The sequence below is a fragment of the Nannospalax galili genome, unplaced genomic scaffold (genome assembly GCF_000622305.1).
Source record: "Nannospalax galili isolate Female #2095 unplaced genomic scaffold, S.galili_v1.0 scaffold286, whole genome shotgun sequence".
In the NCBI taxonomy this organism is placed as follows: Eukaryota; Metazoa; Chordata; class Mammalia; order Rodentia; family Spalacidae; genus Nannospalax; species Nannospalax galili.
This window is the reverse complement of record NW_008359442.1, coordinates 7,363,640-7,386,331: the sequence shown is the minus strand read 5'-3', so window position 1 is coordinate 7,386,331 and position 22,692 is coordinate 7,363,640. Positions and strand designations below refer to the sequence as shown.

Sequence of the window (22,692 nt, the reverse complement as noted above, 5' to 3'; positions counted from 1 at the left end):
GCAAGAAACAATGCCAGACAGGAGATACCTTCCTTTGAGTTGTTAGCTAGGGTGGCCCAAGAGACTCCCAGATGGTACCCAGCATAGAAGTGGGAAAATGAACAGCAGACCCCAATCTTATCTAAAGAAATACTGACAACTGATTGCTGCTAGATGAAGAAGAGCTGATCTTCCTAAAACAAGGAACTCTATGTAAGCTAACTAGATTCAGTGGATGGACAAGCACTGGGGAATGGCTGAGGGCACTGACAACAGAGTGCACAGTAACAGGGATGACAGAGTATATGGGCTCCAGGGGTGGTGGGAGGACTATGGGAGGCTACCATTTGGTATGTGGGTATATAGATGAATAAGATTGTTTGGGATGATCTTTATGAAATACACACAAAAAAATCAATAAATTTGAAAAATGAGTTATAATTGATGAAGAAGCATAAATATTTGCTTCATGTTAATTAGTAGAGGTAAAAAACATTATCATTCAAATCTACCTGATGACTTTATATCCATGGTCAGGTGCCAAGGATCTCAGAAAGTAACTGACTGACCAGTAATAATCAGATATATAGAAATTAGAGATGCATGTGCAGATATCTAAGTGTTAGTTGCATTAAAAATGAGTCTTTCTGAAACTATATTTTTAAACAAAATGGATATCTTTTTTAAGGGTTAAAATCTCATTCAATTTTATGTCTTACAGGGTTTATACTGAGTTCAATTATTGTGTAACTATATTAATTCAACTGTGAACCTAAAAATTTACAGCCAAGTTTGAAAGAGATGCATCTTTGTTCCTGAAATTCTTATTGAGTAAGTCATTGCTTTTGTAATGAAATGCTTCTACTAATTATGTGGTTATTAAATAAATAATTTTTAAAAAATGGAGCTTTGACTTGAAGAAAGATTGTCAGGATTCTTCCTATTCCAAAATTTCTTCTGTGACTTCATAAAGGTGTTCTTAGAATCTCCTATCCTAAGGGATATTAAGTAATAGACTAAAATAAAAATATAATAAGCAATAAATTAAGTTGTAATTAAGGCATACAATGTGGTACAAACTAAGAAATCTATGTCAGGGCTTAGAAAAACAAACATGAGAAAGCACATCTGTATACTCCTAGTCAAGAACTCTACAAAGTAAGGTGATTTAACTCAAAATTCGTGGTGTTTTTTCACTATTTCAATTCAGAACAGGAAGAGCAGCCATTATAAATGATGATTCAGACACAGATAGAAATTACGAACTATCAAAAAGTCCTCCAATAGAATATTCTTTGATTTATAGACTGATTTTATCAGTAGCCTTTCTGTTATGTGAAGGACTAAAGTGAATGACAGTACAATTCTGCAATAAACACTAAGCACTTGTACCCAGCACACTCTCCAAGCTACAGAATGGAGAAAAGTGGGAAGGATTTGTCTGCAAATTCTACAGAAAACAGAGAGTGAACACATCATTTATACACTCAGTAGCTTCAGGCTAAAGCATACTTAAAAGACCATGTGGCATTCTTTTCTTTCATTTTTTGTGCTGTCATATATTTTGTGATTAAACTATTAGTACAGAAAGATGAATACTGAGATATAACAACCCATAAGCACTTGCATAGTAAAGATGTTAATTTGAAGTACTGCGTGATTTGAAGCTATTATGTCAGATGAAGGGCATTAACTGCAGTTTCATAAACACAAAGATTTGCTTACTCAATGGAGAACTGGCAAAAGACCACCTGTCTCAGGGGAACTCAGGCATCATAGAAATCCTTATTTTTCATAGGATGCCTGAAGATGCTCTTTGCATACACTTGCATTCTTGTTAAAGATCCTTGGCTTTTGGTTCTTTTCTTGGCTTTTTGGTTCTTTTCCTGTCTAGGATAGACGCAGGACCTATGCCAGTTACACAAGGGCAATAAGGAGTGTGGTGTGGGTACTTTGTGAGGTTGTTCTGTCCCCATGTCCCACAACCAGAGAATGATTTCAGGAATCTCTTTGCAAAATTAAATTATGTTTTGGGTGTGTTTCTTCCCAACCTGAACTACTGCCTCTGTCCTCTGCCTGTCCAGACCACGGTGAATCTACACTCACACATCATCCTGTTAGGACTCTTCTCTCACTACACTCACCCTCGTCTCAGTGCTTTGTACAATCTTCAAAGGCAATGAATTAGCAAAGTACTTTTGTTGGGACATGGTACATTATGGCAGTTACCAGTACTGAACTCAAGGCTTAAAATCCTTAATATTTAGAGGTCTTTCTTCAAACAACTTACCTGTTCTGAATGCCCATTTTTTTTTTGTATGAAAGATGCAGATAAAAAAGCCAGGTGTGGTGGTACTGCTTACCTTTAATCCTAGCACTCGGAATATAGAGGCAGGTGGATCTTTGTGAGATCAAGGACAGCATAGTCTACATAGTGAGTTCCAGGCTGGCGGAGGCTACAAGGAAGACCCTGTCTCAAACCCTTTCCCCCAAAATACAGACTACCTATATTGTGGGGATCACTTGAGAATTGAGAGTCAAAATAAATAAACCCAAAGGATTCTGTAAACATTAATAGTGCTTCCATCATAATGATAATTACTATTTTATTGATTTATTATAGCTTATTGGCTTAACAAAGACCATTAAGTCATATTTTATGTTTTCACAGTGCAAAATTCAATTTCTGAGAGAGTAAATTTTCTCCCCAAAGTATGATTGGATTCAGCTCTGGGAAACTGCATGCAGGTGTTACTATAGCTGATCTGATCTTCCTTGGGGCCGTTTAACACACACACACACACACACACACACACACACACACACACAGGGCACTGGAGTTCCAGCACGCTCAGGTATGTGGAAGATGGGCAAGCATGACTCAGCAGTGACTGTTTTTCACTGATGAGTGAAAATAAAGTAAAAAATCCCTCAATCAAATTTATGAGATTACAATATTATCTTTAGACTAAAACACGCTCTCGCATTTGTCATCAACAGCACCTATTGCTAAACAATTAGTAAGTTTGTCATTACCCCACTTTACATTTAGAAGTCCATACCACTCAACTGCAGCAATACAACACAGGAAAAACCTCTGGCTCTAGTAACCAGAAAAATAACATGGCACCTGAATGGACTTTTTAAAGCTAGCTCTTATGGAAAATAAAATTGAAATTCAAGGCCTTTCTGGTCTTCCCCCACAAATTGTAACCCTATGAAATTTTACAACAAACACTGACAGCTGAGTATGGAGGGTGAAATTATTCTCCGTACCTCTGCTTTTTCTAGGTAATGATCACATAAACTCACCAGATCACAAATGACACAGCTCTCCTTCTTTCAATACATAGTTATAAAAAAGGCACAACCCTATTTCATCCTATAGTCTCATTATTAGAAGCATTATTATTGTTGTTGTTATTGCTTTATGTAGTCTTTTTCTGGTATAGCCTAATTTTTTCTTCCATTTCCCTTAATTTTAAAACCGGTCATCTCTATGTGCACAATATCTCAGGCAGTTAGCTAGAAATGAACTTAGTACGACTTTAGATCCACATCTCTGTTTAACTTCCTCAGAGAACTGATCCATAGGTCTCCAAGCAGATCTCCACTGTGAGACGGGGAACTCAGTTCCTCATAGCAGTCTATGAGTCGCCCTCTACCCCGACTATACACAAGCAACACAAAGCTGAATTTACGGTTGTGCCATTGACTGGGCACAAGAGGTTGCCAGTAAAAGTGTTCTCAGTCCGCATCTGTGAAAAAAAAGATCATGAGTTAAGAATGGTTCCGTGACAGCGGTATTTACCTCTTTGAGACAGCCCATAAAGTTGTTACTGACTGGGGACCCTGGAAGGTCGGCTGTGCTGGGACTGCCTCCAACATAGAAAAAGTCATCAGACCCCAGCATGGTGTAATCTTCTTGAGTGTAGCCCGTTGTGGTAAGAATCCCATCCACTGATATTGTCACCTAGATAACAAAGCACAGGGAAAGGACACGCTATACTCAGACCTAGATACTGTAATCCTGGGATATGCCTGTTTTGTGTTTTGTTTTGTTTTATTCTATTTTTTGTTTTGTTTTTCTTTTTCTTTTTTCTTTTTTTTCTTTTTGTTTTTTGTTTCATTTTTGTTTTTACTGTTTGGCTTTCAGTTTTAGACCTATGGCGGAACCCATTTTCATGTCTGTTTGAGGTTTATTCTTGGATTCTATCCATCTAGTCCTGAGGTAGCTAAACTAGTTAGAGAGTTAACTGATTATTGAACTAGTGTCAGCATTGTCCCTACTGCAACTCAAAAGTTATTTAGCAGACACAAAAATGGTGTTAGTAGAATGCCTCCTAGGTTAGTTTTGCTGGTGTACACATTAGTAAAGTTTAGTTGTCTGTTATTCACTAATCACAACGTGCACCTCGTGAACAGAAAAGGCGCAAGCTATTCCCAGCAAAGTCAATATTTGCACTATTGAGCAGCAGTTGTTCAGCATGCAAGTGCCTAAATCATGCTGGGGGAAGACGAGGCAAAACGACCAGCGAAGCGGCACTCGCGATGCGCATGCAGGAGGTACAGTACAGGTTAGAAAGGAAAGGAAAGAGACGGGAGAACCAAAGGAGAAAGATAACTGCTGGATGGTGACGTAAAGATGAGTGGGCGTGGCATCTCCAACATTCCCAAATCAAGATTTCATGCCATGCATCATGAATGGTTAGAGACTGGCTGAGCCTGCGGTCACTCGGGCCAGCCACCATTTTCTTATCCCGTGTTAACCACAGCTGGATGCAAAAAACGTTCGAAACGTTAACGATGCCCCTACAGGTGAGTTGGAAAACAGAAGTTGACAGGAACAGGTAAAAAATAAGAAAGTCAACAACGGATGAAAAGAAGGAGGTCAAAGTAAGCAGAAGAGTACCAACCGCAGTTCCTCTTTTGTTAATGATGTCTACAGTTAAAAGAAAGAAAGAAAACACACGGCAAACCCAAAATAAGAAACAATTAGAATGATATCTACCGAACAATGTAGTTTGTTTACCATAGCGTGTCCAATGCCTGAGTGCTTTGTGGAGAAGGGGGGAGAAAGGAAATTAAAAACTGTGAACAGAATAACGATCGTTACTTAAAAAATATGATGGTCTCTACCATGTTAGTACATTTTTTGATTCAGGTAACGGTTAGTAGAATGAAACATTCCATGAATGACATGTTAGTTATTAAGCATGTTAGTAACATAGAAAAAGGGCAAAAAAATTTTACAAGAAAAAAGCAGACTAACAAATAGGCCTCCCAGAGAGGTCATACTCTGTTCCTGCCATTGTGGTTCATCTCTGGCCGCTAGACAGAAACAGACACATGGCAATGTTCCCTCTGTCTGCCTGAGTACATCTGAGAGACAAAGACATCTACCAGGGATTCATTCAAAGGCCTAAAGCTCATCAGCTGGCCACTGCCACCCTAGGCCCATCATTACCCCCCCTCCACCCCGGCCCCACCCCAGCCCGAGCAAATCAGTAGGAATTGGTTGGCATTGCCCTGCTACTCAATTTTGCAGCATACAAGGACTGCTCCTCAACTCCAAAACTTCCTTCGGTCATATTGATGGACTTTAGGGTCACAGTTTACTGCAATGAAACAAAGCAAAGATCCTGACACAGAATGAGTAGAATGGACTTGTTTGTAATCTGTCCTGCCACACATGCACCCTGGCTACAGAAACTGCTTCCTTGGAGTTACCGGTTCTCAATTTGTTTTGTAACCTGAGCAAAGGCAAATCTAGAAAGTGGGCTTCTCAAGACCCACCCTTCCTTCTGTGTTCCTCTTAAATGAGCCTCCAGTCTCTTGCTGAGTATCTGAGGGGGAAAAAAAATGAAAACGGAAAACCAAAGAGACAGACTTACAGGAAACCCATGGTCTACAGCTACACTGGTGGTGGGCAGCCCTCTCCCAAGGCAGTAGGAAGCTTGAGGCCCCTCCCATGTTCATAAGGCATCTGAAAAGACTCTCAGAACTTTTAGGTTTTACTTATTTGGCTTAATTAGACTAGCTTTCCACTCCTAGAGCTCCTTTTTACTTCTCTAGCTAAGATAGCTGAAGTCTTTCAGAAGTGGGAAGGAAAAGGTTAGTTAACAGCTCAGAAAGAGAGGGCTGTTTTAGTAAAGGGATACCAGAGACAGTCAGTCATTCTGCAACTGTTCAGAGAAACAACAAATATGTTAAGGATATTAGCTTGAGATTAGCATTTACCATAAAATTTAGTCACTGTCAATATTTAAGAAAATGATACACTATAATCTAATAAAAATTTTAAATGATAACCCAAACTCATAATGATCAAAATATAAGAGCAATGTATTCTGCCTTCAGCTGTAAATATACTGTAATATGTCACATTAGAAACATACAGTATATGTAGACCCATAGAGTCAGTAAAGAATGGCTGTCTCCCTACTATACAGCCTTGTGCAAAAATTTTTAAAAATACAGTCCAATACAGATGGACATCTAGAAGATGAAGTGATCTTACAGAGTCATTTAGACGTTAAAGTATCTGTGCTAAAAAATAAATACTTTCAAAAAAACAAAATCTTCAGAAGATAGACTAACCCCCAAGGTTGATGTTTCCCATCAGGGACTTCTTGTGTGCCCATTTCAGGGGTAGGAAGAAGAAGTTGGGATTGATGCAATCCCAAATTATAAACACACTTTTTTTTTTAAACTACAAAAAAGGAACTGTGATTTAATGACCCCAGTGTGCATGCTTCCAAATGATCACTATGAAAATTATAATTTTAAACCAAACAAAGAAACAAAAGAAAGAAAGAAAAAAACACAACAAAATCACACACGTCACAGGAAGGGCAGGTCACAGTGATATCCTTGCAGTGCTCTGGGAAATGATCATATGTCACTGTATTAAAATAGTCTTTGGGCCCCCAGAACTTTCTAGATATGCCCCTGCTCAAGTATGGCAGGAAGATTCATCTCAGAAGAAGAAGCTAATCTGTACAGCAACTCTGAGGAGCCCTGCATTGTGTTGTTAGGGTTTGCAAGTACCACACACACAGCTGTAGTGAGAAACAAGGCCAGTTACTGTCTTATCCACTGCGCTGTTACCTGACGCAGATTCCTGGTGACTTTCACATCATGCCAGGCATTATCATTAAACTTTCCATTCACGGGCTCCACTAGTGCTTCAAAGGCCCCTGATCCCAAATTAATGACCAGAGAGACAGCTCCATTTTTCAAGGCCAGATTGACATAATCAGCTGATTTCCCTGTGTGAAGCATCAGTCCATTCCTCTGAAGAGTTTTAAAGGACAGAGTTATTTCATCACTGCTGCTTTGAATGGGGTTTTGAGACAAGTCGTAGCAGAAGTATTCAGATCCTTTGAAAGTGGCAATGTATTCTTCTTTTCCTAGAGGAAAACAGATATATACATGCATAAGTCAATACGTATACTGTGCAAGTCAGCAACAGATAGATACATGCATAAGTCAATACGTACTATGCAAGTCAGCAGATACTAATAGAAGCAATTACTAGTCAGCCCCCAGTGGATCCCTGCTTAACAAATATTCAAAACAAAAGCCCAGCCAAAGAAGTCAAATGATGCTACAGTAGTAGCATATTGTTAGTAAACTTCAAGTATTAGCCCATCAACTACAGCAGCTAAAAGTGGCATTCTTGAAAACTCAATTAACTTTTAAGTATCACTGCAAAAGTTCTGATCAGACAATGTAGTTCTATGTTATCCTTAGGGCATGAATAAGGAGCTATAAACCCATATTGGATGCTTCCACTCTGCTGGTAACAATGGATTTCAGTATGTTCACAACAGTTTTAACACTAGCTGAGGAGTTATTTCAATTTTTAGTGAAACGTTTATATCCAAAGATCTTCCTCAATGTAGAGACACGTATTTTAATCATTGAGAGACAATAAAAAATTTTCTAAAGAAAAAATTGACCTGGGAATAAATAGATTTCTATAGAGTGTGTGTTCCCTTTTTCCTCCTGGAAAGAGATACTTTACAAAGTTCAGTGGAGTCAGCTGGATTGTTAATTCTTTCCTAGTCTCACCAAGCCGATGGTAGAGCTAGCTGCTTTGAGATTGGTAAGAATCCTAGAACAACATCATGGGAATAGCATGCAAATCAAGTCTCAACATGCTAAAGGATCTCACTCTTTAGTGTACTTAAATTTACAACGTGGATTCTACAACATGCCTGACAGATCAAACAGAAATGTGGTCACTTGGAAAGCACACTTGAAGTAAAGTAACAAAAGAAGATGTAAACCAAATTTCCTCTGACTTCCCAGGCAGTGATGATAACGAACCCAAAACCAAACCAAACCAAACAAAAAGCCCTAAACAAACAAAAACTAAAATACAAATACAAATACAAATATCAGCTTGTGACAAATTATACACATAGAATTTTAAGTATAATTGGAGGCACTTAATCTGTTCCTCTGGTAACTCTATCCCTGTTTTGCCCTGGAATTTTCAAATACCAGCATGAATTTTACTCTTCCTCAGGCAATAAGGCTTTGGGTTTTATTCTCTTCTGATTTGATTTTCTGTTTTGTTTGGGGTAGTGTGTCACTATGTAGGCCAAGCTGGCCTCCAGCTCATGATCCTTCTGCCTTTTGAGGGCTGAGGCTACAGCTTTGTGACACCATGCCTACCCCTGCAACAGGCTTCTACTTCTGGGCTACTTTCAGCTGGTAGTTTAATTTGTTAGTTTGATTGGTAGCTTAATTTGTTAGTTTGATTGAGTGAGCATCCTAAGCAAGATTTCAGCTCATCCAAGCCAAATGGCCTGACTTTCTTGATGTAGAAACTACCTCAAGTGGTTATAGATACTTAGACCAGGGCACTAGCCCTGTTAGAATCCCCAGTGACTGTTAGTAAAAAGAAAAGTCAAGCATTCAGCACACACATTTTAAGTGAGAATCTCTGGAAAAACAACCCAATTCATATAAGAGTCCCTTTCTTTCAAGCATTCAAAAGTGACTGAGTGTTGCCCTATGTAAAAGTGACTGAGCATCTCCCATTTTCCTGATGGTTTTTCAGCTCCACTGAAAAGCAGTGGAGCCAAGTTCTGGGTTAGAAAGATTGGAATAGAGAGGTTTACTTCACTGGTCAGTTTAATATGATATGTGGCTCAACACTGGGCTACAGCAAATTATGAATTTAGATTTCAAAGTGGCCATTTGATAACTGTCACTGAGGGAAATTACACATCTTTTAAAAACCCAGTTTCTGAAATGGTTGACAATATTGATCTTTCAGGATTGGTATGAGGCTAAAGCAAGGCAGTCAGTGTAGGCTTTTGCTAATATTGACTAGTGGTAGATTTTATTCTTATTGCCTATCCAATGGGATAAATGTAGAAGATGTTATAAAACATGTAGCATATTTAATTTAAAAATGTATAACATTCTTTTAAAGACCAGAGACAGTCCCAGGATTTCTACTATCAATATTTTAATTCAGTAAAATGTTGAAAAGCACATCTAATACTGGAAGCCAAGAATAAACACAGGAATCATATAAAGATTACAATGAGGACAATCATGAGAAGTTAGCAAATCATAGCTGTGTAAGCTGAAAGGCCAAAGATGATCCATGAAAATGTTTTGACTTGGTAATATGTTTTAGAAACCCTACAGGGTTCCTGTGTATACTGGGGCAACCTGGTGTTCTAACAAATAAAAGCAAATCTATAGCTCCAGTACAATTTTAATAAGAATTCCAGTGACTGTTTAAAGTTTATACAAAAACTTGTTTGGAAAAGTTCTACAGGAAAAACAAAGAGGTCAAAATAACCAAGATAAAACAAAGAAACAGAAGAGGCAACTTGTCTGTGTAAAGTTGATGAAAATAAAGATACTCATAAATATAAAGGAAAATGATTTATATTAAGTTAGGCATTTCAGATAAGTGAGGAAATGATAGCAGCACTAGTTAATAAGTAGTGATGGGATATCTAGTTATCTACATGAAGAAAGTGAAAAAAAGATCAATGCAAGCTATACCAGGGCTAAAACTGGGGCAGGGAATCTGTAGAAGTTTTGTAAGACAAGAAGTCATGATACAAAAGCATGATAAGTCTTATGCAACAGTACTAAAATGTTGATGAATTTATCCAAGTTAAAATGAACAAAGTCAAATGATCAATAATACCTAAAAGCATAAGAATAAAATGAAATAAAAATATGAGAAAGATACTTTCATTTCCTATTAATCACAAAGAATACAATAAAATCTGGCAAGGATGCTGATAAATCAATATTTAAAAGAAAAATTATAGAGATAGAACCAAAATAAACAGATCACACCCTGGATAATTATATAAATAATATAAATTGGTAAATTCATTAAATAATATATATATATCTAACCTTGTAGAGGTGCTGAGATTCTGCTCCTAATTTGGGTGTTGGTTATAGTAAGCTCAGAACGCAACAACTCAGTCATCTATATTTATCATTTGTGTGGTGCTTAGCAAATGTAATATTTTCCGTATAAATTTAAACAATCTAATTGACCAAGCACAAATTAAGTTGTCTTGATCAGATATTTTCTCCTTGATTAATTGGATGATATAAGCAAGACATTGCTTATATTAATTGCACAATTATTAGTGAAAATTCAAACATTAGCAACAGTAATATTTTTAATGATCACATTTTAAAAACTTTTCATTTTATATTAATATTCCTTGATATAATTTATTCTTCACAGAAATGTCATAAGATTTAGAAAAATACGTAGGTGGCATCAATATAATAATAATGTGATCAATTGATGTCAAGATGAAGAGATAGTACCACTAATTATAGACATGTTACATATAAGATCACAGAAAAAAAAATGAGAACAAGCAATTTGTAAACGTGGAGCACTTGTGCAAGTGCTTTGTCAGTTAGCTTCATGTTGCTCTATACAGGTAGAAGAGGATCTTGCCACTGGATTTAGCTGTATTCAATTTCTGCAAATCCATAATTTAAATAAAAATAAGCAGACCTTGGTCATCCAGTTTTCTGAAGGAAAATTCAATTGGAAAGTTAGAATTCTACTTCTTAACTTTCTGATATTATCAAAGTAAATTTGATGGGAACACACCTAATTCTAATCAAGCTAGCCAAATGAACTGGGACTAATTATGATTCGGCCATAGCAGGTTAAAAAGTAGAGCAAATTCATTTTAAGACATAGACAATAAATTACCAACATAAAGATGCTACAAAGACCCACTTAATCCTTGACTGCACACTGGAAAGCACATAAAAGAAGGATGATGAGTCTGAGTTTCAGTGGGAGGCGGCTCATACCTGTTCTCAAATTTCTCTCTGGATAGTATGGTGTAGCTGGGTATCTACTGAAATGCTAAAACTCTTCTAGATGAAATCCTGCACTAAGTTTTAATCTCGCTAAAGGAAGATGGGGGATATGAGAGTAGCTTCCCATATCAGGAATCATGTCCTTTAAGAAGAATAATGTCTTCCTGACTGATATCATCTATCCCAATTGTATCCCCATATGATTCATTTTTCTTTATGGTTATCCATATGCTGATTATTCCATATGATACAAAAGCAAATTTCTCCTTTAGAGAAGCCTTAAAGATAAGGCATACACTGAACTGGATGTTGTAAAAGTTTTTCAATTTTTAGAGGATAAGTTGAAGACATGGATCCCTTTCAACAGAAAGAGTCAGTGTTTCTACATTATAAGAAAGACAAAGGCAGACTGAATGATTTCCATTTTATCCAGGCGATGGATTTTCCATTTCCCAGTCATGAGGTACCAGCTCATTAATTTGGTCTTTATTTCCACAGCTTTAAAATTCATTAAACTTCACTAAATAAACAATCTCTAAGAAAAGTACCTGACATTCTCAGAACAATAATGAGCAGAGAGGAATCCAGTTGTCCCAACTTGGAGGAAGACTTGTCAGGCTGGTTCCCTAGAGCAAGACACTGCCCTACAGTACTTCTGTTGATGAATTTGCTATTTTAGACATAATCCCAACTCACACACATTTGTAAGGCTTTGCTATAATAATGTGACTCTAAGACTGTATTAAACATAAAATCAGGAACAAAAAACAATAACTGAAAACTAAACAAAAAAGAAAATATGCACTCGGGAGGCAGAGGCAGGCAGATCTCTGTGAGTTCAAGGCCAGCCTGGTCTACATAGTGAGTTCCAGGGCAGCTGGGGTTCAGGGAGACCCTGTCTCAAAAAGACCAAAAAAAAATATGAGTGGATGGCTGACCTACTTCATTTTTCTACTTCAGAATATCAATCCTACCAAACAATGAACATGAAGCTCTTTCCATAGTCTTCAACTTCTTTCTTCAATGTCTCAAAGATTTAATATACACATTTCTTACTTTTATGATTATATTTATTTCAAGATTTATTTTGAGACTATTGGCTGTGGGATGGTTTCCCTGATTTCTTTCTTGGTGTATTTGCTGTTGATATATAGTAAGGCAACTAATATTTTTGTGCTAATTTTACATCCTGCTTATTTGCTGAATGCGTTCATCAGCTCTAGGAATTTTCTGGTGGAATCTTTAGGATCTTTTAGTTACAGAGCCATATTATCTACAAATAAGGATACTTGACTTCTTCCTTTCCTGTGTATGTTTTATCGCCTTCTCTTCACTCAGTGTCCAGCTCAGACTTTAAGCACTCTACTGAACAAGAATGGAGGGAGTAGCCATCCTTGTACTCGTCTTGACTTTTTCACCATGTAGTATGATGTTGGCTGCGGCCTTGCTGCCTATTACGTTTATTATGTTGTGATATGATCCCTGGACGTCTATCATGAAGGGATGTGGGATTTTGTCAAAGGCATAATCTGTATCTAATGAGAAGATCATGTGATTTCTGTCCTTCAATCTATTTTCGTGGCAAGTTATATTTATTGTTCCACATATGTGGAACAATCCTTGCATCTCTGGGATAAAGCTAACTTGATTGTGGAGGATTTTTTATGTGCTCTTGAATTTTGTTTGCAGATATTTTATTGAGAATATTCATTAGAGAGATTGGCCTATATTTTCTCTTTTTTTGTTCAATCTTTGTTTGGTTTGGGTATCAGGATAATACTGTTGTGGCGGTTTGAATGAGACATGTCCTCATTGGCTCAAATATTTGAACATTTGTTCCCCAGTTGGTGGTACTGTTTGGATGGAGGTTGTGGAATATTCAGGAGGTGTGGCCTTGATGGAGGAAACACACAACTCAGGGCATATTCTGAGAGTCAATAGCCTGGTTCTGGTTTATTTTCTCTACTTAGTGTTTGCCATTGAAGATGTGAACTCCCAGCCTCCTGCTCTTGTCACCATGACCTCCTCTTGTTACCATGGCCTCTTGCCTGCAAGACTCTTATCCCTCTTGAACTATAAGCAAAAGATCCTCATTCTTCCATAAATTACCTTTGGCCATGGTGTTCTATCACAGTAGCAGAAAAGCAACTAATACAATTGGCTTCATAAAATAATTTGGAAGTGCTCCTTCCTACTTTATTTTATGCTATAATCTGAAGAGTATTGGTGTTAGTTTTATGTAGAAGGTCTGGTAGAATTCTGTTTTATAACATTCTGGCTTTGGGTTTTGTTTAGTTGGGATATTTTAATTATTATTTCTAACACATTGCTTGTTATAGATTTATTTAAATTACTTATTTCATCTTGATTTACCCTTGGGAGGTCATATAGAGAGAGAAAATTTTCCATTTGTCTTAGATTTTTCAATTTGACGGAATATCCAATTTAAAATATTTTTATTAATGCTTTGAGAATTTCATACAATGTATTTTAATCATATTTCCCCCAACTCTTCCCAGAGCACCTTACTTCTCTACCCATCCAACCTCATGTTCTTTTAGTTCCCAGCCCCCTCCACCCAGAAAGAGTTCAGTATGTGTTGCCCAAATACTCTTGAGTGTGAAACATACCCCAGATTGTGGTTGGCCTACTAGTGGTCACACCCTTAAAGGAAACTGACTATTCCTCTCCTAACAGCTATCAAAGGCCAACAGATCCTCAAATAGAAATAGGAGTCCATGACCATTTACTCCCTCTATGAGTTCTATTTGACTGACTTGAGTGCGAATTGGTCTTGTTCATGTTCTCACCATGTTCTGGGTTCCTGTGTGAGGCTGCCCTGCTGTCTGGAAAAGTACTGTTTCTTTGTAGTCACCCACCATCTCCAGCTCTTGCACTCTTTCTGGTCCCTCTTCTCAAAGTTCCCTGTTTTGGGGAGGTGCATGTAATACAGAAATCTGGCATCTCTTATTCTCCACATTGATCAGTTGTGGATCTCTGTGTTAATTGCCTTCTAATGCAAGAGAAAACTTTGCTTTGGGTGTTGAGAGATGTGCTAATCTATGGGTATAGCAATAAGTCCCTAGGAGTCATTTCAATACTACGTCCATTTAGTAAGATTCGCATATTATTAGCAGATTCTTGCTTAGGGCTTAGGATCTATCAAGCCATGGTTTTTTTTTTTTTTTAATGTGTATGCATGTATTGCCTGCATGTAGGTAAGTGCACCCATGTCATGCAATGCCTAGGGAAGACAGAAGAGGCCATCAGATACCCTGGAAGTGGAGTTACAGACAGTTGTTAGCTGCCATGTGGGTGCTGAGATTTGAACCCGGGTCTTCTGCAAGAACAGCCAGTGTTCTTAACTGCTGAGCCATCTCTCCAGCCCCTAGCCACAGGTTCTTAGGCCCCCAAACCATGCTAGATATGCTTTCCATCACATGGAGCAGATTTTAAATCCAATCAGAGGGTAATTACTTCCATAAATTTGTGCCAGTATTGCATTAGTGGGTGTATCTTGGAGGGCCACTAATTATTTATTGTAGCTTGCAACATTCACAGCTGGGTAAGACTGATGATTACTTTCCTCTTCTGGTAGCATGTACAGCACCTTTCAACACTATGAAAGCTAGCCAGTAAGGAGAAAGCTTCCTAGTAGGTAGGCCCTTGATTTCTCCATGTTCTGTGACTTGGTTATGTGATGTATTCTGAAATAGGACCTTACTGTTAAGTTCTGGAGAGTAACCATGAGGGATTGTAATTGGCTGTAATTTTTAGTGGGGTGTAATATAGAATTTCAAAGTATGTCATTATTTTCTGAATTTCTTCAGCATCTGTTGTAATGTTTCATTTTTATCTCTGATTTTATTAATTTGGGCCCAGTCTTTCATTTTGTTAATTTGGGTAATAGTTTGTAAGTCTTTTTAATCTTTTCAAAGAACCAACTCTTTGTTTCATTTATTCTTTTTTGTTTCCATTTCTATTTTATTAATTTCAGCCCTGATTTTGATTATCTCTTCCCTTCTACTGTTTTTGGGTATTCTTTTATTAAAGGCCTCCAGATTCATCATTAAGTTATTAATATGAGATCTCTCAAATTTTTTTGATATGGGCATTGAGTATTATAAATTTCCTCATTGCGTCCCATAGATTTTGATACGTTTTCTTTGTATTTACACTTAGTTCTAAGAATTTTTACAGTTTCTGTCTTGATATGCCCCTTGACCTGGTTTTCATTCCGTGATGTATAGTTTAGTCTCCATTAGTTTATGTACTTTCCGTAGCTTCTGTTGCTGGTGATATTCAACTTTATTCCTTTGGGGATATATAGAATGGAGGATCTGGTCTTGTCTATCTCCTGCTCTGTAAGCCTCTCAAAGCTTGATAGGCATCTCTTTCTTTAGATTTGGGGAAATTTTCTTCTATGACTATTACAAGTATTTTTGTACCTTGAATCTGAGTTTTCTCTGCTTTTTCTATACCTCTTTTTATGGTGCCCCAGAGTGCCTGCATGTTTTGTTCCTTGGTTATTGCAGACAGAATATTCTCTTTGATCCAATTCCTCTACCTTGCCTTCATGCCTTGAGAGTCTCTCTTTCTTTATATATTCTATTGATGTCGCTTTCCACTGAGTTTTTCACTGACTGAATCTCTAATTTCAAACTTATTTGTTTAGCTTTTCTTCAGAAATTATATCTTTTATTAAATTTTTCTCATATCTTGAATTGTTTTATTTCATCAAACTCCAGGGTTTGTTTTTTTTTTTTTTTTTTTTTTTTTGCAGTTTTCATTAGAGAATGTGTGCATATCCTCTTTGAGTCCCTGGAATTCATTAAATTTAATTTCAAATTATTTTGTTAATTATGTACACATGAATGTAGGTGCCTGCCAAAGCCAGAAAAGGGCATCACATCCATCCCTTGGAGCTGGAGTTACAGGCTGTGGTGAGCCATTTGATGAAGGTCCTGGAAACCGAACTTGTGTCCTCTGAAAGAATAGTATGTTCTTTTAAATACCAAATCGCTCTCCAGCCCTAGAATTCTTTCTTAAATTTTATTTATTATTTTAATTTTATGTGTATGTGTGTATTGCCTGCATACAGGTAAGTGCACCAGAGTCATGCAACACCCATGGAGATCAGAAGAGGCTGTTGGATCCCCTGAGACTGGAGTTACAAACAGTTGTTAGCTGCCATCTGGGTGCTGGGATTCAAACCGAGGTCTTCTGCAAGAACAACCAGTGTTCTTAACCACTGAGCCATCTCTCCAGTCCCCTAGAATTCCTAAATATAATTGAATACATACAAATTCTGAGGCTAACTGCTATTGTTTTAAGCAAGAAGGTATGTTTTACAAAACATTCATTCAAGGTTTTATTTCATCTTAGTAAACCTCAAAGCAACTGATCAAGAAATGAACCAAATTCCAATGAAATAACCCAAAGAAAAGGCAAATTCTTAGTAATATAGATGAGATCATTAAATATGAAATTTAAAGAAAACTTCAGTATTATTTAGATCAATATTCTCATTTGTTTATCAGAATGAGGGTTCCAAAGACAAATTATGGGAACATACTAATTGGGAGAGAAACAGAACAGAATCCTGGCTGTCTTGATTCCAGCCACAGACTCCCTTAATTTTTAGATATTGCATTAGAAGAACCTCTTCTTCATGACGGAAGGTAGCGTAAACTTGAGCACATCTTTTCAAAAGAAAACAAGACATGCTCCAAAATTCTATTACAATGCTTTCCAAATCCTATTGTGCAACTACTTTGCATGCTTAAATAACAACAGGTGCTGGGAAGCAGCAGACTACAGTAGGCATCCGTGGACTGATGGATAGTCAGCTTTGCATGGATTCAGCGACACAGAGGAAATGTATGAGACAAGTATCCTGGCATTCATAAGGTGTGTAGTATTGCAGTGTCTGTGGTTGGCTCAGGCTCAAGTCCAACTAACTGATTCTACAGTCTCCAGAATGCCAGCATATTTTAGCGTTGGGTAAATTAATTTTTAAAAAATGCATGATTTCATAAGTATGGACCTTACAATGATTTTCTGCAAGACTTTATGAATTCTTTAGGTACTAATGATTACTGAATAAAGAAGTAAATTATGGGAATCTAAGCTTCTTTTCTTTAAGTGGTACCGCCTTTAGTTCTAAAGGTCTGTCATTTGAACTACCCAAATATTTTGGCTACATAGTAAGCCCCTCCAAATAACAAAATTTAATTTTTTTTAAAAAAAATTATTTATCATTTTTATTTTATGCATATGCGTGTATTGCCTGCATGTAGGTAAGTACAGCTGTGTCATGTAATGCCTGCGGAAGACAGAAGAGGCTGTCGGATCCCTGGGACCCTGGAACTGGAGTTTCAGACAGTTGTTAGCTGCTATGTGGGTGCTGGGAGTCAAACCCCAGCCTTCTGCAAGAACAGTCAGTGTTCTTAACCACTGAGCCATCTCTCCAGTGCCAAAATTTAATTTTTTAAGTGAATGCAAATAATGGCATCATAGAAAGTAACACAAAATGAGGCAAGCTTCACAGCATACTTGAAAGATTAGTTAAATGAAATTACTCAAAAACTGATCTCTCAGCTCCTGCTGTTCAGACTGTGGTCTAGGGAGTATCATTGTTGCCTTTAACATGCTTTGCAGCTAGTGAGACACTGAGGGTTTCAGGATGCCTTCCTAGACAGAACCTGCACTATAGCAAGATCCTCCAGTGGATTCAGATATAAACTCTGGGGATCCTCCTGTTAAACAGATTCTTAACAGTGCTGCGATGCATGCCATTTCTCAAGAATTGTAAAGACATTGTATCTAATTATTTCTGAGTTAAGTATTAAAGGCAAAACATATCAATGTCATGGCAATTTTCTCATCTAGTTTAATTATTTTACATCTTTTGATTGGAAAAAAGAAGAGAAGAGAAAAAGTAATGGTAAATCTGATTAGTGTATAAATGCTTTAAATATCTATTTCATATGCATCCCAGCAGAAAGCCTTTAAATCATTGAAGTAATGGCTGGTTTCTTATTCGCCATGTGTCTCATCTTTAGAAAATATTACATTAGAATTATCAGTGCATTTGGAAATTTAGTGCTTACCTTGGACAAAAATCTAAAGGGTGTGTATATCCTATACATTCTAACAGACATAATTATTAGTGAATGAACTTAAAAAGTCATACAACGTATAGTTCTTGCATCTCATATTTTCATCCATAGCCTGCTGTAACTAAGAGTCATTTTTAGGTGCAATGAGATCCAATGAAAAGAATGGGCTCGGGCTGCTGTTTTTCCACTTACTCTGCATCAGTGAACTTGTAACTTTGGAACAGGAACACCTAAGAATGAGAGAAACTTACAGTGCTAAGTCAGAATCTACTATGCCTAAATGAGACAAAGAACCAAAGTCATTTTGGTATTTTCAAGGCCCCAAGTGAAGGGGAAAGAAAATTCAAGTGTAGTAAGTGCAAAGAAGAATTATGCTTAGAACGGGGACAGAAACCTGAATGTCCCAACACCCATTTCCTTGTTCTTTAGGAAGTTTGACTAAAGGTCTAGGTTTTTATATCTGATTTATTGTAGCAAAATATTAAGGTAACACCAACAATAAATTGGTTCACAGCAAAACCAATATAAACTAGACCACTTGGATTGTAAAATAACATTATTTGAATTACAAAAAGCAGAAAAGACATGATGGAAATCCATGGCATGACTTTGATTTCAAGACACAAAAAAGAATATTCCATCCAAAGGAAACACATGCAAAGTCCCTAGCACCGAATATGACTGTGAGAAAGAGATTATTCTCCTTGCTTATTTTAGTCATAAACTTGATGCCAGTAGTTGGGAAGAAATATTCTAGGTACCAGAAATTCATCAATAAACAAGGCCCCCAGGGTCTCCTTTCTCATCAAGTTGCTCACAAGTCAGTCTACAGTTATATGTGGTTACTGAGAAAAAAAAAAAAAAAAAAAAAAAAAATGGTGGCCTGAGTGTCAGTGACCAGGACAGGAATGAACGCCTGCCTGGGTGGCATTAAGGCTGAGCCCTAAATGCTGATGAACAATCTAGACTAAGAAAAACCTCAAAACCAAGAACTCAAAGCTGCAACCTCCATTAACACAAGTCAGTCTACAGTTATATGTGGTTACTGAGAAAAAAAAAAAAAAAAAAAAAAAAAATGGTGGCCTGAGTGTCAGTGACCAGGACAGGAATGAACGCCTGCCTGGGTGGCATTAAGGCTGAGCCCTAAATGCTGACGAACAATCTAGACTAAGAAAAACCTCAAAACCAAGAACTCAAAGTTGCAACCTCCATTAGTATGGGAACATTGTGTTCACTCCAGGAAGAAAAACATCATCTAGTGAACATTAAAGCACAGTGAGACTGGGACAATGTGCACGTCAGTCCTTGCGCAATGGGAAGCCACTGCTGAGTTGTAGTGTAGATAATGGCACGGTTCAATTTACATTAGAAAATGCAGGTCTGGTTGCTGTCTGGAGAATGTGCTATGGGTGGGTAGGCATGTGACAGCCTGGAGACCAACATGACTTTGTAGGTTTAAGAGCATCAGGTATGGAGTCATATGTCCTGGACCAAATTCCACCATCATATTAATGAACACTTGGGGAGGTCATCGGTTTAAAGTGTCAAGCTAATGGAGACAGTATTGTAATCGATCTCATAGAGTAGCTGTGAGAATTAAACAATATCATGTTTATACTGTAAGTTTATTAAACATATTCAATCCAAGGGACATACTGGAGATATAGACATAAAAGTGTATTTACTATATGTCTTGTTTCCTCAGCCACTGCTTTCAAGCACGCATTGTTTCTTCTCCTTGCCAACATGATCTTGAGGAGAATCATTGAATTTCTAGCCATTTTGTTATTTAAAACTTCAACTGAAATTCAATGAAATTTCATTCTTCATCAGCTCAGTTTCCAACTGAGGAGTTGGGAGGACAGAGCATGTCTGTACGCCTCACCTTACCCCCACACCGATATGAGTAACACCCATAGTTTCCACTCTTACAGTTCTCTGCTGTTTGTGCCTCCTTTTCTGTTAATCCTAACTGATTCCTGATCACCCTCTGGTGACAGAACCACAAGTGCTTTATGAAAACTTACAGCTAGCTGCCTTTCAAGTTTTCAATTTCCCAAAAGGACAGATGTGGTTAGTTCAATTTGTAGTAGAAGTCTGCTTTGGGATCAGTATTCTGTTCAAGGAATAGGAGGAAAGGGCAGGATTATAAGACATATGCAGGTGGGGACTCCAAGAAAGATCTTCTGTTCATTAATTAGCACCTGACACTGTCAGCAGATTGGTATTGTAACCTAATATTGAAAGAGCACCCTACCTGGGATGTAAACATTATTGCCATCTTTTTAGTCTTACATATAATACATGTTAAGTATTAGGCTCCAAGGAAATAATAGACATCAGCTGATTTGCAGCTGATTATATTTGAACTACAATTTTTTTTTCAGAAATCCCAGTGTATCACAGAATTTTAAATTTATCATTAGAAGACGGAGATCTTTAAATTTGTGATTCCCTTGGGTTTCTGTAGATAGGCACAGATGAATATGGTAAATCTAAAGCTCTTGACCAGTTTCTTTTAAAAAAGAACATCATTAAAATAACCCAGAAAAATACTCTAAAAAGCTTATTTGCACCCCTCCCCCATTCACATGCTCTAATTTGATAATATCAAGATAGACCTCCTGATGATTTACTCCTATCTTTTATTTTGGTTAATTCCAATGACCAGTTTAGGATTGTGAGAAATGAGAAATGAAGACCTCCCCCTCCCCCTCGGAACTGCCTCTTCCAGTCCTAAGAATGAACCTTCAAAGTAGTGAAATCCAGGAAATTTATTTTATGACCCTGCAAAGGCAGATGTCAGTCTTGAATGCTGGGTGCACCGACTGAGTGCAGGGAACAATTGTTGTAATTCTGAACCCAAGTCACTTCCTCCCTTTCCCTGCTGGCTGAGGAATCAGGAGGGTACAACCTCACAGTCTTCTGTGTCTCATCTCTCCCTCTACCACTTACAATTGTCTTTTTCTCAACAAAGGTCATGGGTAGATTCTTCTCTACATTTTATTTCCTGCTTCTAGTAAAGATTTTAGGTGCATAACCTCACCACAGATGCAGGTCCTTAGGCAAGCTGGGCTATTACTAAATTTCTATTCCTAACTTTTAGTTTGGGTGGAGGGGTAGCTAGACCTGCAGACATCCACTGGGGTCCAGCATTTTCTGATCAAGGCTGGAGCTCAAGGCACTTTTGAAAATGGACCATTTTTTTTTTTTTTACTCCCTACAGCTTCAAACTCTTGAGTTTCCATCCTTTTCCTTTATTTTAAGTGGTATATCTCCCCTCACCTTATTCTCCATGGAAAGTCCTCACTTCCCAAGGATGAGTAAGTACAAACGTCACAACAAAATGGAAGAAAATAAACAATACAAAAACAGCAGTAACAGGGCACACTTCTACTTTTAACTTTGGAAACAAGCTGATTAGTTAGAGAAACTTCTGACAGACTGAATAATACCACCTCTTGAATAACAGATCATAATTCACCACACTTCCGTTCATATTTCACAGTGAGTGTTCCATGGTTTCAAGGATAGGACACAACTCCACATTCATCGGCATAAATGCTTCTTGTTTTCTTTTGGATTTGTCATGAGTAAATCAAAGCCATGTTGAAACAAATTATTTCCCTTAAACGATTTACCTTGACACGATGTAGCAAGAATATTTAATATAATTTATCACTCATTCTTGACATAAGTTGTCTCTACCTTTACCCCTCATACTAAATACCTTCCCTACCAACAGTTCATAAAAGCCTAAAAGCTAAATAGCTCTCCTAATTTAAGAGCTTGCAATCATTCCTTCCCAGTCATCATTATCAACAACTCTTATGCATGATACTTTCACCACAGTGACTTCTACTTTTCACAAACGGATCAGAAATTGATTGCATGATATGCCACACCAACTCTTAAAAACATAAAGTAAAAGCTATCATTTGACAAAGAAGAGAACTCAGTACCACTGAAATAAAGAAACCTGCTAAAAGCTACTCAGTATGTGAATAGAGGTTGTCTCTAGATTTCTGACATGAAATTCTATACACTTTCTACTCCACTTATCTACATTTTTAATGTTTTACAATGGATTTGATTGAATCTATTGATAATCTCTGGTGGAATAAAATATTCATTTGAAACAGTGCAGGGTAAGCCAGCTTTCATACCATGATGTTCCAGCCAAATTTAATCTTAGGTACCCAATTTTATAACTCTTAGAGAAGATACATGAAACAGTATACTTGGA

General features: G+C 37.3%; 1 protein-coding gene across 24 annotated transcripts in view; it reads right to left on the bottom strand.

The window, feature by feature from the left end:
- The window catches only part of Nrxn1 (neurexin 1), a 1,171,927-nt gene that overhangs the window by 727,655 nt on the left and 421,580 nt on the right, over positions 1–22,692 (bottom strand). For 16 of the 24 annotated variants that reach the window (XM_029558644.1, XM_029558639.1, XM_029558643.1 and 13 more), the window contains 3 exons: positions 7,090–7,391; positions 5,012–5,035; positions 3,791–3,952 (listed from right to left, as the gene is read on the bottom strand). In XM_029558644.1, coding sequence (XP_029414504.1) covers positions 3,791–3,952; positions 5,012–5,035; positions 7,090–7,391 — 488 coding nt within the window. The remainder of the gene's footprint in view (positions 1–3,790; positions 3,953–5,011; positions 5,036–7,089; positions 7,392–22,692) is intronic. The other 8 variants (XM_029558649.1, XM_029558645.1, XM_029558648.1 and 5 more) reach the window with 1 other exon arrangement.